This window comes from Apodemus sylvaticus, chromosome 3 (genome assembly GCF_947179515.1).
Source record: "Apodemus sylvaticus chromosome 3, mApoSyl1.1, whole genome shotgun sequence".
In the NCBI taxonomy this organism is placed as follows: Eukaryota; Metazoa; Chordata; class Mammalia; order Rodentia; family Muridae; genus Apodemus; species Apodemus sylvaticus.
In genome coordinates, this window is record NC_067474.1 from 150,138,913 (window position 1) to 150,156,862 (window position 17,950).

Genomic DNA, 17,950 nt, shown 5'->3' on the forward strand with positions numbered 1-17,950 from the left:
CTTTGGGTCACAGGTGGGTGCCCCTAAGGGAAGTCCTACAGGCCCTTGCACTAAACTATCTGACTCAGATCGCCAGCCCTAGCTTTGACATGTTATCCTTGCCCTGGAAGACCTCATAGTCGGTCAGACGGAGGCATAGGAAGGCACTTGGGGACAGGGTGGTGTCCTGTGTTCCAATCTTAGCCCTGGCACTTCCTGGGAACTTTGAACATCAGCTTCTTTGGATGGATGGAAAGCGTGACAAACTAGAGTCTTCTTTGTGCAGTTTCTGCGCAGATCAAAGACACAGACAGCCTATGAGATGGCTCAGTAGATAAAGGTGACTGCCCCAAGCCTGTCGACCTGAGTTCAGTCTCTGGGACCCACACAGTGGAAAGAGAAAACCGCCTCTTGCGAGTTGTCCTCTGACACTCACTAAGAAAAATCTAAAGTCAGCCTTAGGACCAGATTGGGAGTTTGATGGTAGAGCCAAGTCATGACCTCCAGCCTTGGCAGAGGCCTTCCTAGGGGCAGGTCCCGGGCTTCTGCTTTAGAAGCACCTCCTACTTAATTAGCTGTAGTTATTACTGTTCTCATTTACAAAGAAACCAAGAGAGTTCCACTTCCAGGTAACAGTGGATCTCCGTGGCATTTAATAGAAAGGATCAGGCTGTGTTTTCAGAGGTGACTGGTGAACTGGTTTGAGCTTAGAAAAGGGTTCTAAGGGCCTGAGGGTCAGATCCTGGTGTCTGTCTTTTGTCACCTCTTTTCCACCCTGGGTTTCTTTGTGCCTCGGACTATAGCTTCTGTGGTCATGTGACACGAATGCCCAGCACTCTGCTACATCTGTCCTGCTTCCCTGATGCCAGGGCTTCTGGGAAGCTAATCCTCTAGGCAGAGGGCAGCAAGGGATTAGAGCTGGAGAAACGAGGGCCACATCTGTCACTGCTGGGAGTTTGGGCAAAGCCCATGCTGAGAGTTCAGGAGGAAACACAGGGAACCCTGTGGAAAGAGTTGAAGTGTGGATCCTAGTAGATCCTTCTGGAAGTGGGTAAGATGTGAGGGTCGGGGGCATGGCAGATGGTTGTGGGGGAAGGAGCTGGAATTAGATGCTGGTAGATTTGGGGTAGGTTTGGTGCCTGCCTCCAGGTTTGCCTGAGCTAGTTTGCCTGGGTCTTCTAGTGCAAGAAGTAGGACAGTCTGGGCATTCAGGCGCTGCGAGTCAGCCAGGCTTCTGAACTTGGGAAGTGGGGTCCCCCTTCCCCACCATCCTCATCTTACCCCCCCCCCTTTTAGCTCTTCTCTCGTCCCTCTTCTCCAAGGGCATGTCTTTATTATTAATTTTATGTGTATGAATGTTTCTCACATTTGTTTTTGTATCATGTGTAGGTCTGGTGTCCCTGGAGGGTGTCAGATCCCTAGAACTGTGGTTACAGACAGTTGTGAGCTACCATGTAGATGCAGGGAATTGAACCCAGATCCTCTGAAATAGCAACCAGTGCTCTTTTTAATTTGTTTTTTGTTTGTTTGTTTTTTTGGATTTGTTTTTTTTCAAGACAGGGTTTCTCTGTATAGCCCTGGCTGTACTGGAACTCACTCTGTAGACCAGGCTGGCCTCGAACTCAGAAATCCGCCTGCCTCTGCCTCCCAGAGTGCTGGGATTACAGGCGTGCGCCACCATCGCCGGGCGCAGCCAGTGCTCTTAACCCCTGAGCCGGCTCTCAGGGTCTCCCCACTGCTCCCACTTCCTCTTGCATTTGCTCCTCTCTGTTTCCTGTCCACAGGGTCTCCTGGGCTGCAGGCCAGATCCTCAAGGAACTGGAATCTTCCATGCCTTGGGGAAGATGAAGACTCGGGTGAGTCCCAAACAGGAAGTCACATATTATCTTGGGTCAGCATCCCTAGCTCCGCCCCAGCCACTTGCGCCGTGACTCCGCCCTCCTTCCACCCCTGGCTGCTTCGCCCACATCCTCACCAGAGCCTCTGCCCTTGCCCGTTTCTCTGGAACCAGCACAGCAGTTATGACAGTTGCGCTAACACTTGTCATTGTCACACAGCCTGCTCACCGATCCATGCTTCCTGCACGGCTCTGTAGGGGCTCCCCTGAGCTCTCCCAGGGGGAGGGGCAGTTGTCAGGTGAAGTCCTTCGTCCATAACTAGAAGGCACAGAGCTGAAGTCAGGTTCTGTGTGTTGCCCTTTCCAGAGTGTTATACACGTGATGTTACAATCTGTCTGTGTTTGAGAATGGCTTATGTCACTTAGCACAGTGCATTTAAGATTCATCCATATGACTGTACATATCAACACTCTATTCTTCATGTTGCTGTGTGACATTCCATTGCATGGATGTTTGAACCATATTTTTTTTCATTCATCATTGAAGGACATTTGGTTGATTCAGGACTTTGAAAAGTTATGAGTAGCTAGGGAGATGGCTCACTAGGTAAAGTGCTTGAGGACCCAAGTTCAATGCCCAGCACACATACGCACATGCGCACATGCGCACATGCATACTTACACAATGCACACATGCACAGCCAGGGTGCAGTGGTGTGTACCTTCGATCCCAGTTCCAGGGAGGCAGGGACAGGAAGCTCTCTGGAGTGTTCTCTGGCCAGCTGGCTTCCCCTAATCACAGAGCCTCATGTTCCAGCTGGAGATCCTGCCTCAAAAAACAAGGTGGAGAGCAATGGCGAAAGATACCTGATGTTCACTTTTGACCTCTATATGCACACATCCACACATGTACACATGTGCACATCCACACATGTGCACAAGCACACATACACACATGCACACATCCACACATGTACACATGTGCATACCCACACATCCACACATGTACACATGTGCACATCCACACATGTACACAAGCACACATACACATGCACACAGAGAAAAATGTAAAAGTAAAGAATGGCTTCTGTATGGACCCAAGTTCTACAAGTAAAAAATAATTGTGAAGCCCAGTGTAATTTCCAGGTTTAAAAATAAAGATCCGCCGGGCGGTGGTGGCGCACGCCTGTAATCCCAGCACTCTGGGAGGCAGAGGCAGGCGGATTTCTGAGTTCGAGGCCAGCCTGGTCTACAGAGTGAGTTCCAGGACAGCCAGGGCTACACAGAGAAACCCTGTCTCAAAAAAAAAAAAAAAAAAGATCCAACAGAGAATTCCTTCACACTAAGAGCTTCCCCAGTGTGGGGAGGATGTCTAGGTTTTCAAAGCACCAGGGGACAGGGCTAAGTCTAGATCCATCTTTTAACTTACAGGACAGGGTTAAATGCTTTAACTTCAAAGCATTTTCTGAGAGGCAGGAAAATGACAATAGCTGCTGTGTTGAGGAGCAAGGATAATTCACACGGCTGCCTGTAAGGCTTAGAATGGGGCCTGCTTCTGTGTAAGCAGGCTGCTCCTGCGGCACAAGAGCAGCTGAGTCAGAAAGGTAAGTGTCCTAGATACTGTGTTCCCACAGACAGCAGGCCAGACGCTGCTCAGTACCAGCTCCACGGGGTGTGTGTGTGTGTGTGTGTGTGTGTGTGTGTGTGTGTAGGTCCCTCATGCCTGCTCACTGCCTCACCCCAGGAACCTGGTACAGCTCCTGGTGCCCAGTGGCTGCTCAGGAAAAAAGACAGAGACAAGGAAGGGACCTTTCAGATGCTGAGAACTGGGCAGAATGGGTTTACTCCTGTTGTGTGAAATTTCTTGGGGAGATGCGAACATTTATTCACCCCAGAAAAAGCATCAATGACAGACCTGAAATGACCACACCCAAGTGTCCTTTAGTGAGCTACTGAGTGTGTGGGGTCACACATGGGACTAGGGGTGTCCTGGTTTCATTCCTGTACATCATAGAGCCTTCTCTACCTGTCTTGGAAGGGTGGCATGGAGAGACATCCGCCACAGAGAGCAGTACCCACAGGCTGGGGGCTTCAGGCTCGCCCACTGGGTGCTCTATCTGTAACTTTAATTTTTTTTTTTTTTTTTGAGACAGGGTTTCTCTGTGTAGCCCTGACTGTCCTGGAACTCACTCTGTAGACCAGGCTGGCCGCAAACTCAGAAATCCACCTGTCTCTGCCTCCCAAGTGCTGGGATTAAAGGCGTGTACCACCACCTCCCAGCAACTTTAATGTTTTCAAAACCTATTTTTTTTCTTTTTGGTTTTTCGAGACAGGGTTTCTCTGTGTAGCCCTGGCTGTCCTGGAACTCACTCTGTAGACCACGCTGGCTCAGAAATCCACCTGTCTCTGCCTCCCAAGTACTGGGATTAAAGGTGTGCACCACCACCTCCCGGCAACTTTAATGTTTTTAAAACCTATTTTTTTTCTTCTTAGTTTTTCGAGACAGGGTTTCTCTGTGTAGCCCTGGCTGTCCTGGAACTCACTCTGTAGACTAGGTTGGCCTCGAACTCAGAAATCCACCTTTCTCTGCCTCCCAAGTGCTGGGGATTAAAGGTTGAAACCTATTTTTAATGATGGCTCTTAAACAGTTAAACCACCACACACCAGAGTAGAGGAAAAGAAAGGTTACAGGGGAAGTGGACCTGTTTAGAAAGGTTATTTGGAGCAACTCCCATCTGCGTTGTCTGGAAATCGGCAGTTCAGTTCACAGGTCAGCAGACACAGGCAGCTCAATCCACTTGCAAGCATTTCATGGATACACCAGCAGCCCAGTTCAGTAGAGTCAGGATAGCAAACATGAGTCAGCAGTGGTGACATGACCTAGCAGAGATAGCCAGACTTCTGCCTCAGCATGAATCACTAGGAGAGACTAGGAGGGATGCCGGGAGACACTCTCTGCTGTGTCTCTCAGTGAATTGAAGATCAGCGAACACTTGAAACCCACGAGTGTTGCACAGCCAGTTCTATAAGCAAGCCAAGCTCAGCTCCCGTCACTGCAAGTCCTATTTACACCCCCACACATGTCCTCCACGGTCTCGCCTCAGCACATACAGCTGACGTCACTCTGCCAATCAGCCGGAGTCCAAAGAACCGACAAGAAACTACAGCACACCACCAGGTTTTTGATGCATTTCTCCCCATGGAGTCCCGACAAACGCAGCTCAACTACATAATGTAAGGCAGACCAATACATGGGTGTCATTGTGCTTGCTTTAGCAGAACATCCTTTCTCCTGTGTCTGCTTCAACCAAACATTCCTTCACGTATCTGCCTTAGCCTTTCACCTGTGTCCACTTCAGGAAAACACTTTTTCACATGTTTGCCCCAGCAAAACACCATCCGACACAACTGACTCTCCAAAGAGTCCTTAAGTTTCCACTCCATCTCTCCTAGGTTTAAGGTAAGGAACCTGGAGGGGCAAGAGAAGCAGGTGCCCTGGAAGTGGTTATTTCAAGACCCACGGTGCAGAGCTCAGACACATAAGAGTAACCAGCACACCAAAGGCTGTTACAGAAGGGGAGACAGTGGATGGGCGTCTCTGGCCTGGAGGGCTTTCAGCCAGCTGACAGTAGGAGGGGTGGGCTGGTATGGACTTGTTCTACACTAAGGAACTTGTATTTGCTCTCCCTTACAGATGTGGCTTTGGGAGGGAAACAGGTGTGGAGAGTTGGCAAAGGCTTCCGGGAGGAGGCAGCCTTTCAGTGGGACTCTAAGTGTCTTGATAAACACAAAGGTTAGGTGAAGTGAGGGGAGGGAGGGCATCAGGGCCAGACCAGGTGTGTAGGGTTGATGAGGTCTTACTGTGGTGAGGTCCTCGGCTTCATAGGAAGCACTGCGCTGAGGGAACCTTCCTCCCCCTGCTGACCCTAGAGGCCATAGCCTGTATCTTTGTTTCTTCAGGCCCACCAGCAGCCCCATCTTCTGAAAGGGAAGAAGAAATGGTTTCTGTGGGCCCTCGGCGGCTTCCTCTTCCTGTTCTCAGTGACCATGACTGGCTGCTTCCTCTGGCAGTACTACCTTCCCAAGCTGCAGACCGGTGAGTGGAGAAGCTGCCCACTTAGCCCCGCCCCGCTGGCGGGGTGGGGTGGGGGGGGCGGGGTGGGGTGGGGTGGGGTGGGGTGGGGTGGGGGGGGGCGGGGGTGGGGTGGGGAGGCGGGGTGGGGTGGGGATGGGGAGGCGGGGGTGGGGTGGGGGGGGGCGGCGGGGTGTCACCCCTGGGGCATCAAGGAGGGTGGAGGAGGTCTGTACTCAGGAACACAGGCCTCTGTTCTCACTTCAAGTCTCACTGTTCATCCCTGGCCGGCTCACGGAGACTTCTCTGGGCTTGGTCACGCTCTTATAAACGTAGTGAGAATCCTATTGCCATCAGAGTCTCACAAGACACCCAGCCTGGGGGCCAATTCACGGTCCCTCGGAAACTCAGAGGCGGGTGAGACAGCTCGTCCAGTAAAGACACGTGCCAGACAAGACTGACGACTTGAGTTCCACCCCCAGGACCCAGGTGAAGGTTGAAGGACAGAACGGACTCCACAGACTTGGGCTCTGACCTCTGCATGCATGCCATGACGTATGCGCACGTGTGTATATGCACGTGTATGCACAGGAGCACACACAAACACACACACACACACACACAATTTAAAATTTTAGTTTTAAAAATTTAGCTGGGCAGGAGGTAATGGCACGCACCTTTAATCCCAGCACTTGGGATGCAGAAGCAGGCAGATTTCTGAGTTGCAGGCCAGTCTGGTCTGCAGAGCGAGTTTCAGGACAGCCTGGGCTACACGGAGAAACCCTGTCTCAAAAAACAAACAATCAAACAAAAATATAAAAACAAAAACAAAAACCAAAAAACCCCTACAACAACAACAACCAAAACAAAAACAAAACAAAAAAACCACAACCCTAAGTTTAAACAGTGTTTCCCTTGTTCTGTGGGCTGTCCTAGCCCTTACCCTTTCCCAAGACTCCTTCATTATACCTAGGACTCCAATTGGGGCACAATAACCCAAGTCTCCACTTCCCCGGGGAGCTGCCTCTCCCAGCCCTGCCACTCATATTGCCAAAGGCCAGAGTCTCTCCCCCACCCCAATCTCCTTTTCCCACCCCAGTCCTTTCTGGGGTAAATTCCTTTTCAAGGGACTTCTTTGTTGCTCAAGAAAACAGACTCCAGCTGGGCAGGCTGGGCAGGCTGGCCACGTTGCTCAAACTGCCAAGCCGTGATGGACAGATGGTATTATAAGTCTGCAAAATGAATTCTTAGTGGGAAACCTTAAGAGAGGCATTTGAAATGCAGGCTGAGCTGTGTGAGCAGATCCAGTGGATGCGAGTCAGAGTCAACGCACTACAAGCTCCCCTGAGTCTTGGCAGGCCAGATGGGTCGTCACATAGATGCTTGTCACCAAGCCTGATAACCTGAACTTGGTCCCAGGAAGCCACATGGTGGACAGAGAGAAAAATAATTCCTGCAGGTTGTCCTCTGACCTCAACACTCATGTCATGATGAATGCCCCCAACTCGTCCACCCAGTGTGGTACTTTCAGGCTTTACCTGGACTTTACAACACATTTTGAGACTCTCCAGGTGCCACTGTGTGCCTGGCTACAGATGCTAGGCCCAGCCAGGTCCCAAGACTTCTACTCCAACCCTGTCTAAGGAACAAACAACCCCAGGGGCTAGGGATGTAGCTTAATGGTGGTACACTTTTGTCAAAGGCCCTGGGTTCTACCCCCAGCCCCATAAAGGAAAAACCAAACACAGCAAACTCGCTGGCTGATTATCTCTCATGGTTCTGGGGGCCAACTGACAGTCCTATTGCTGGTCTAACCTACTCTTTTCAAGTAAGTATGCAAGTCACTTGGGATTGGAGCCTCCCTAGGGTCTTGTGCTCTCAGGGATAATTTCCCAGGCTTCTCCATGTGATGACAACCACTCCTTGAGCAAGGGCAGACAAGGCTCACTTCATAACCCACCACCCATATTCAGTTCTGGAGACACAATGAGTTGTCCCTGAAGCCTAACTCAAGTTCACATCACCCAAACATAGAAAACTAGCTTGAGGTGGATGCATGGATGGGTGGATGGATGGATGGATGGATGGATCAATGATAGATGGATGATGGATGGATGGATGGATGAATGATGGGTGGATGATGAATGGATAATGGATGGATGATGGGTGGGTAGATGGGTAGATGAATGGATGGATGGATAGATGGTAGATGGATGGTGATGGTGGATGGATGGATGGATAGATGGATGGTAGGTGGATGGTGGATGAGGCTGAGCCTGTCAGGAACAGAGGGTGGAGACCAGTAGCTGACGTGAAGAGACTCAATCCTAAGGTCACGCTATCCCTTGGCCCTTGGTCTTTTGGCTGGCCCATGACTGAATGTTTTCTGGGAAGACTCTTGCTGGCGAGAGGAGCCAAGACATGGCTCTGGCCTTTGCTGTAGCCTCCCTGTCCTCTAAGATGCTCTTCTATCCTTGATCTGACCTCTCTGGTACACCCTTTAGGTTCCTTGAAGCCAGAGGAGCCCCCAGCCCCAGTGAGGATGTGTCCCCGGCATCCTGAGCTTGTGCCTCTTACTCATCCCCTGCCGGTGCTGAAGGAGGCCTTGGAGAAGGTTAGTGATGGCCTAGGACGTTCTGGGGAGTGTTTATTCCCTCCGGAGCAGAGGAGGGATTATTACTGTCTGTGCTGTGGCGGTCATTCATTCACTCAGCATGCTTTCATTTGTTGGTTTTTGTTTTCCAACAGGGTCTGTCTGTATAACAGCCCCAGCTGTGCTAGAATTTGATTTGTAGATCAGGCTGGCCTCACAGAGAGGTTGCCCTGCCTTTGCTTCCTGAGTGTTGGGATTAAAGGCACGAGCCACCATGCCCAGCTTTCAATGTGCGTTTCTTGAGTGCCTGTGCCTAGAATCCTAATACTTGGGAGGCAGAGGCAAGAGGATCACTGCAAGTTTGAGGCTAGCCTGGTCTACATAGTAAGTTCTAGGCCAGAGGGGATGGGAACAAACTGACTGTAGGTAAAGGAAGCAGCTAAGTTAGCACCTATGTCTTAGGGTTTCCATTGCTGTGAAGAGACACCATGACCAAAGCAACCATTATAAGGGACAACATTTAATTGGGACTGGCTTACAGGTTTAGAGGTTTGGTTCATTATCATTGGGTGGGGGGAGGGGTATGGCAGCATCCAGGCAGTCACAGTGCTGGAGAAGGAGCCAAGAGTTCTACATCTTGACCCAAAGGCAGTCAGGAGAGACTGGTATCCTCAGGCAGCCAGGAGGAAGCTCTCTTCTACAATGGGTGGAGCCTGAGCATAGGAGGAGACTTCCTAAGCCCGCCCCCGCGGTGATGCACTTCCTCCCACAAGGCCACACCTCCTACCAGTACCACTCCCTATGGGCCGAGCATATTCAAACCACCACATCATACTTTACCTAGTGGTGGTGGCACACACCTTTAATCCTAGCACTTGGAGACAGAAGCAATTGGATTTCTGAGTTTGAGACCAATCTGGTCTATAGAGTGAGTTCCAGGACAGCCAAGGATACACAGAGAAGCCCTGTCTTGAAATAATAAAACAAAAACACATATTTTTGACCCAGGAGCAAGACTGAAAATTAGAAGCCAGGAACTAGTGGTACACACACACACACACACACACACACACACACACATCTTTTAGGGAGCCCTATGTCTAAAACAGGTGAATCAGGCCCTCACAGGGTCTGTAGGTTCCTAGGGTACAGGGCAGGTATGGCTTTGGGGACAGGTGGGTGTGATGAAGCAGGGGCTGTTACTGCACCCGAACTCTGCCCCTATTCTCTCTCAAGGTGGATGGGATTCTGCGGAAGGCGATGTTGGCCCCAGGCCTGGCTGCCATGTCTGCCCTCGTCATCCATAATGACACGGTGCTCTGGACTGGGAACTTCGGGAGGAAGAATGGCTCAGATCCAAATTCCGGAAGCCCTAATGAGTATACCATGTACCGGTTAGTGGGGTGCCCTCCAGGGTCTCAGATGGAGGCATAATCAGGATGGCAAGCCGAGCAGGTATAGGAGGCAGGGCATTCTAGAGAATTGTGGCTGGGTCCCCATTGCCGGGGCCTGATAGTTCTATAGGACACAGAGGTGCAGAGAAGATGGGGAACTATGAATGTCCAATGTCACACCACAGAGACCACAGGCCACGTGAGGAGAGAATCCTGTCTCCTCTTGATATGCCACCAGCTTCTAGCCCTCTTCTATATCCCCCTGTTAGCTGCTGTCTGCAGAGTCCTCAAAGCTGCAATAAGGGACACACTTGATCCCAGAGATACTGTGGGGATGTAAGGGGTCCTGAAGGATTTAACCTTCACACTGTACCTTTGTGACACCAGGCACAGGGCCTAGAGTTCCAGTTGTCTTGCCTGCCTGTATGTACTGCCTGGTATGCTGAGTGCTCTGCGCGCATACACACACACACACACACACACACACACACAGCTCTATCCCCATGAAACCAACAGCCAACAGTCAAATGATCAGAAAGGTCTAGTCACTTGCCCAAGGCCACATAGCCGGTGAGAGATAGGACTGACCAAACTCAGCTCTGCTCCAGGACTGGTGTGGTAAGAGGGTTAGTGGGGAAGGGTGCTGAACTGTCCAGCCTAGCCCGGCTTTCTGGAACACCCTCAACATCCACGGGCAACTCTGCAGAGCCTGGGGATTCAGCCCAAGATGCAAACTAAAAGGAAAAGGAAAAGTATCGATCGGCTCAGGACGCCTAAGACCCAGTTCTCAGCACTAAGATGTATTTGTCCTAGAGGGACAGAGGATGGGGACAAGGGACAAAGACAGGAGATAGAGAAAGAGGGAGAAGTGGAGGGGAAAAAGGGAGAGGAGGAAGTGGTGTTTGTCACACAGGACCAAGGACTGTTTCTGGATAGAGGAGACAGATGCAGCACATAGAAAAATATTGGTTTATAAAGGTGCAAGGGGAAATCCCATTTTAGAATGAGGTGTTTAATTTTAATTGGGCATGTTAATTAGGTGAACCAGAGGGGGCTTTTGATGGTCAGACTTGGATTCTTTGATAGCTGGACATTGGTAGTCATCCTCAGGGGGAGGAAATGGCCAAATAAGGGAACAGACCTTGGTGGTTAGCTTTGGAAATGTATTCTAATGCTTTTTTTTGCAAGACAGAGAGATTAAGGAGAAGGGCAAGGCCTGCCAGAGCCATGCTCACCAGAGCCATGCTCACCAGAGCTATGCTTGCCAGAGCCATGCTTGCCAGAGCCATGCTTGCCAGAGCCATGCTCGCCAGAGCGGGCCAGAGCCATGCTTGCACACTTGAGCTGGCCCGGGTCCCTTCCCAGCCTCAGGTAGAATCTAGCATGTGAGAAGCTGAAGGCTGGGCACAGGGTGAGAGGGTGACAGGCTGCCCTCTGCACTCCTATATTCCAACACAGGATTGCCAGCATCTCCAAGATCTTCCCTGTCCTGATGCTGTATCGCCTGTGGGAGGAGGGCATCGTGGACTCCCTGGATGACCCTCTGGAGAGATATGCCAGCACCTTCTCCATCAACAACCCACTGGGCACAGCCCAAGGCTCCGAAGCACAGGGCCCGACGGGGGAGTTTGAAGAGATGGGCTCCCTCCCAAGGCCATCCCCTGTCACTCTCCGGAGGATGGCCAGTCAGCTGTCAGGTGAGCCTCGGAATTGTCCAGCTGAGACAATCTACACCAGAAGGGCTTGGGGCAGGCACCTGACACAGATTCACAGCCATCAGGACCCTGATCTGCTTCCTGAGTGGCCGTGCTTCCAAACCACGGGGCACAGGAGGTGGCGGGTACAACGAGCTGAGGCAAGAAGCCTGGGAGACTTTTTTTTAAAACTTATTTTTAAAATGTGTGTGTGTCCACATGCACACATGCACGCATGCACGCATGCGCATGAGTATATGCTGTATGCACATGGACGCCCACAGAGGTGTTACTCAGATCCTCCAGCACTGGAGCTACAGGCTAGTGCTGCGGACTGGACTTGGGTCTTTTGGAAAAGCACCTTTAGCTGTTATCTCTCCAGCACTGGGCCTTTTCTTTTCTCTTCTCTTCTCTTCTCTTCTCTTCTTTTCTTTTATTGAGACAGGGTCCCTGGTAGCCGGGGCTGGCTTCAGATTCATTCTGTGGCTCAGGATGACCCTGAACTTTTGATCCTTTCTCTACCTCCTGAGTGGTAAGATTACATGTATGTGTACATATCCATTATGTCATTGTTCACAGACAAATGAGTCAGGATCTGTGTTTGATGCCAATGCCAAGGCGACAAGTTAAACTCAGTAGGGAACTCTCCAGGGAAGACCTAGACTCCCAGAACACACATAAAGACCACATGGAGCTGGGCGGTGGTGGCGCACATCTGTAATCCCAGTACTCTGGGAGGCAGAGGCAGGTGGATTTCTGAGTTCGAGGCCAGCCTGGTCTACAGAGTGAGTTCCAGGACAGTCATGGCTACACAGAGAAACCCTGTCTCCAAAAAAAAAAAAAAAAAAAAAAAAAAAAAAAAAAGACCACATGGAAAGCCACAGCCCACAGAAGAGAGTTGAAAGGCAGAGCTGACATCACACAGGAAAGGCTCTGAAGAAATAGCAAAAGACAACAACCTTTGTTCACTGCAATATACACACGAATTCGAACTACACAGAGACACACTTTCCCTGTCAGACCAACAAAGATCACAGTCATAGGTACACTGAATGGAGAGACCACAGACACAATACCCTCATCGACACCAGAGGAGGGAATCTAAATTGATGACCCTCTGTGCTGGATAGTTTATGCCAACTTGACACAAGCTAAAGTCAAGCGAGAAGGGAATCCCAATTAGGAAAATGCCTCCATAAGATTGGGGTGTAGACAAGCCTGTAGGGTGTTTCATTAATTAGTGATTGATGCGAGAAGGCCCAGCCCATTGTGGGTGGGGCCATCCCTGGGCTGGTGGTCCTGGCTTGTTTAAGAAAGCAGGCTGATGCTGGGCGGTGGTGGCGCATGCCTTTAATCCCAGCACTCTGGGAGGCAGAGGCAGGAGGATTTCTGAGTTCGAGGCCAGCCTGGTCTACAGAGTGAGTTCCAGGACAGTCAGGGCTACACAGAGAAACCCTGTCTCGAAAAACCAATAAATAAATAAATATAAATAAATAAATAAATAAATAAATGAAAGAAAGAAAGAAAAAAAAAAAGAAAAAAGAAAGAAAGCAGGCTGAGCAAGCCAGGAGGAGCAAGCCAGTCAGCAGCACCCCTCCATGGCCTCTGCATCAGCTCCTGCCTCTAGGTTCCTGCCGTGTTTTAGTCCTGTCTTGGCTTCCCTCAATGAACTGTGATGTATAAGCCAAATAAAGCCTTTTCTCCCCAAGTGGCTTTGGTCATGACGTTTCAGCACAGCAATAGAGACCCTAAGACAGCCTCCAATAATAAACAAACAAGTGGATAAAACCTGGATGAAGGCAAAAACCTGTATGAAGGGTCTCCCTCAGCCCAGGCTTTCCTCACATTCTCTAGGTAGCTGAAGGTGACTTTGAAAGCCTGATCCTCCTGCCTCCACCTCCCCAGTGCTGTCTCCGCACCAGGATGTTTATCACCATTTACTGTGGCTGGAGATCAGCAAGACAGTGTGCACTTGGCACGTGCTAAGCTCTGTACTAAGCTCCTGCCACAGAGGAAAAAAAAGGCATATATTCCTTATGAGTGAGAAATTTTCTAGAAAATTCTCCCGGAGGTGACCTCACCCTGTGTAGCAGAAAGCTTGCTCACAATTACTCACTGCATAGTGTTTATAGTAGAAAGAGAGGATCCAGTGTGGGGGTACAGAGCTGAAGCCCAGCACTCCCAAGAGGAGGTAAGAGGGTCAGGAGTTCAAAGTCATCCTGGGCTACATAGCGAGTTCAAAGCCAGCCTGGGTTCCAATGAGACCCTCTCAAGACACCAAAACCAAAACAAGAAGAAATAACTACATGCTCCTCACTAGGGGAGTGGCTATGGCATAAAATAGTATTTTTTGTTTACTGATATGAAATTAAGTGTTAAAATGTATTCTATATACTACAGAAATAAGCATAATATATATAAAAAGAGTATATAAATAAGCAAACTATGAAAACATGTTTATGATGAGGCAGGTGTAATGTACATGGTTATAAATAATATGCTGTGTATTATATAAATATTATTCTTTTTTACATCTTTAATTCATTTTGGTGGGGTGTGATGTGCATGCTATGATACTTGTATGCATGTCGGAGGACAATGTGTGGGAGTTCTTTCCACCTTGGGCATCTTGTGGATTGAATTCAAGGATCGTTGGCAAGCACTTTGATCAGATAAGTCATCTTGCCAGCCCTAAATATTAAATATTTCAGGATGTAGTAAATGCCTTTGGAAGGACCAGGCTTGGTGGTACCTGCCTGCAATCCCAGCACTTGGGAGGGACAGCGGAGAGAAGAGGCAAGAAAGTTTGCTTCCAGGAAGGGGAGTGGTGACCAGCTGGAGTGGGAGGCAAGGGGAAAATAATTCAGTGTTGTTCTAGGGAAGGGACTTTCCCAGCTCAGGTCTTACAGGTCTGACCACTGCTCTTTCTCAGGACTTCCCCGAAGACTCCGGGGCACTTCACTGCTGTGGAAGGGTAGCACCCAGGAGGCTCTGAGCCTGCTCAAGGATGATGTCCTGGTGGCTGACCCAGGAACCAGGTGAGGAGTGTGCCCTGAAGTCCAGTCCGATGATCAGAGTCAGGAAGGTTCTGGGGGGGCCACTGAATAGAGTCTATCATACACCCAGAAAAGCTAAGGCCCGCAGGGCAAACATAGCAGGGTTTGGGAGAGCTGGACCCAGAGCTAGGTCTGTTCCAGTCTCCCTGTCCCTCATCAGCTGGATCGTTTAGTAAGAATCTACTTGGGGGCTGGAGAGATGGCTCAGCAGTAAAGAACTAGCTGTTCTTCCAGAGATCCTGAATTCAATTTCTAGCAACCACATAGTGGCTCACAACCATCTACAATGGGATCTGAAGCCCTCTTCTGGCACACAGGTGTACATGCAGACAGAACATTCTTATACATAAAACAAATAAATCTTAATAAAACAAAAAAAGAGGGCCTGGAGAGATGGCTCAGCAGTTAGGAACTAGCTGTTCGACAGGCAGTGGTGGCACACATCTTTAATCCCAGCACTTGGGAGACAGAGGCAGGCAGATTTCTGAGTTTGAAGCCAGCCTGATCTACAGGGTGAGTTCCAGGACAGCCAGGGCTACACAGAGAAACCCTGTCTCAAAAAACAAAAAACAAACAACAAAAAAAACCTGGTTGTTCTTCCAGAGGTCCTGAGTTCAATTCCTTTCAACCATATAGTGGTTCACAACCATCAGCAATGTGATCTGATGCCCTCTTCTGCCACACAGGTATACATGCAGACAGAACATTCTTATATAAAATAAATAAATCTTAAAAAACAAAAATGAATCTACTTAATCCCAACACTTGGGAAGCTGAGACAGAACAGAGAGATGCAGGCCAGTTTGGGCTACACAATGAGACTTTCTAAACCAACCAACCAAAACCAAAAACAAGACACAAGAAGCAATCAAGGAAACTACCTCACCCAGCATCTGTTAAGCACCGGCAAACAAATCCACTGTCTTAGTTAGGTTTTTACTGCTGTGAAGAAACACCATGACCAAAGCAACTCTTTTTTTTTTTTTTTTTTTAAGATTTATTTATTACTATGTGTGAGTACACCGTAGCTGTCTTCTGACATACCAGAAGAGGGTGTCAGATCTCTTTACGGATGGTTGTGAGCTACCATGGGGGTGCTGGGATTTGAACTCAGGACCTTCAGAAGAGCAGTCGGAGCTGGATCATGTGGCGCACGCCTTTGATCCCAGCACTTGGGAGGCAGAGGTAGGCGGATTTCTGAGTTCGAGGCCAGTCTGGTCTACAGAGTGAGTTCCAGGACAGCCAGGGCTACACAGAGAAACCCTGTCTTGAAAAAGCAAAAAAAAAAAAAAAAGCAGGTAAGATGGCTCTTACCTGCTGAGCCATCTATCCAGCTCCCAAAGCAACTCTTATAAAGGAAAACATTTAATTGGGGCTGGCTTACAGCTTCAGAGGTTTAGTTCACTATCATCACAGTGGGAAGCAAGACAGTGTGCAGGCAGGCATACGTGGTGCTGGAGGAGCTGAGAATTCTACACATTGAGCCGAAAGTAGCAGAAGAGGACTGTAAAGCCGTACTGGGCGGAGCTTATACATAGGAGGTCTCAAAGCCCACCTACATAGTAATGCAATTCCCCCAGCAAGGCCACACCCCCTCCAATGAGGCCACACCCCCTAATCCACTTCCCACGGGCCAAGCATATTCAAACCACCACACTGCCCAAGGCCTTTTTTACAGTTTGCACTGGTGAGAAAGACACAGCAAAGGAATAAATGAAACAAATAGAGTTTTGCCATGATGGATATGAATAATGAGCAGTTAAAGGCCTGACCACTGAAGAAGTCTAGCTTTGCGAGCTTGGCGAAGGGGGTGAGGGATCCGACAAGTGGACAAGGCCAGATTTCCCTCCGCTTCTCCAAACACTAGACTGGAGGCCTTGCTTCCTTTCTCTCCCTCCTGGTGCCACCACACTGTCCTGGGGATCATATAGAATACCTCATCTTTGCCCCTTTTCTCTCTCCAGATGCCACTACAGCACGCTGGCCTTCTCTCTCCTAGCCCATGTGCTGGCTGCGCACAGGGCACAGGGCGACTACGAGCGCTGGGTGTCTGAGCAGGTGCTGGAGCCGCTGGGGATGAGTGACACCGGCTTTGCACTGACCGGAGCAGTCCGTGCACGTCTGGCTGCTGGCTTCTATGGTAGCGGCAGGTCCGCCCCGCTCTACGATCTGGGCTGGTACCGGCCATCGGGCCAGATGTACTCGACAGCTGCAGACCTGGCCAGGCTTGCTGCTGCGCTCCTGGGTGCAGGACCTCGACGGCTGCTACGGCCCGACACCCTGGCCACACTGCTAGCACCACTGCGCGCCTGCGCCCACGGCTACTTTGCTAGTGAAACCGGCACACCCTGGGAGTTCCACGAGAGACGCGGATACCGCGTGGCGCGCAAGGATGGCGACTTGGACGGCTATGCCGCCAGCCTGGCGCTCGTGCCACCGCTGCGCTTGGGATTCGTGCTGTTGCTGGCCGGGCCTCGCCCTCCCGCGCGCGACCTGGTGGCTGACGCCCTGGACACGCTGCTGCCTGCCCTGGAGCGTGCGCTGCGCGATGCTGAGCTTGCCCCCGCGCCCCCGCCCCGCGCGCGCCCGTTCGCCGGCTTCTTCACCTTTGCCAACCGCACCTTCTACGAGGTGCGCGCCGCCGGGCCGCGTGGCGAGTTGCGCTTGCGCCAGTTTGGGCCGCGCGTGGAGGCGCTCGTGCCCGCCGCCTTCCGATCGCTCGCTCTGCGCCACGTGCGCGGCCGCGTCTTCCAGTTGCACGTGGCGCGCGAGTTCCCGTGCGCGCTGCCGCTCGCAGACGCCTGGCTGTCTCTGGAGGCCCAGCACGGGCAGTTGGTGCGCTTCTACCCGCTGGATCGCCACGGGCTGGCGCCGGGCTTCGACGTACCGGGCCTCAACACCTACGGGGTGCTGCGTCTGCCACGCAGGCCGGTGTTCGGCTCCCAGTGAGCTGGGGCATCCTCACGCGCGCCTCCACACATCCCTTTGCATTGCCCATGCTTGCAACCCTTTGCATGCCTCCAGCCTGTCTACGCCCACCTGCAGCTGTCCTGCAGCCTCCCTGTCTCCTCCAACCCCCCACCCCACACCTCCCCTCAGCCCCATAGCTTTTCATGCTTGCAGCCTCTCTCCCCCACACTGCCTCACACCCTCTTGCTCTACCCCCCCTCGCCCCCCCCCCCCCCGCTGCAACCTCACCCCTCCTCTTCCTTTAGCCTCACCCCACTTGAGCCTCTCCATACCTGCAACCTCCCCTGTATGGTGTCTATCCCACTCCAACAGTCTCTTCCTCCGGCCTCCTACCCGTGCCTGGCAGGGAGGCCAA

The 17,950-nt window shown here is 51.0% G+C and overlaps 1 protein-coding gene across 1 annotated transcript; it reads left to right on the forward strand.

Annotated features, from left to right (window-relative positions):
• The first annotated feature begins 1,823 nt into the window (after positions 1 to 1,823).
• On the forward strand, positions 1,824 to 17,574 carry Lactbl1 (lactamase beta like 1). The gene is made up of 7 exons (XM_052175707.1): positions 1,824 to 1,835; positions 5,777 to 5,912; positions 8,393 to 8,502; positions 9,718 to 9,875; positions 11,334 to 11,572; positions 14,502 to 14,607; positions 16,590 to 17,574. The coding sequence occupies exons 1-7, from the start codon at positions 1,824 to 1,826 to the stop codon at positions 17,572 to 17,574; spliced, it is 1,746 nt and encodes a 581-aa protein (XP_052031667.1).
• Positions 17,575 to 17,950: the final 376 nt, after the last annotated feature.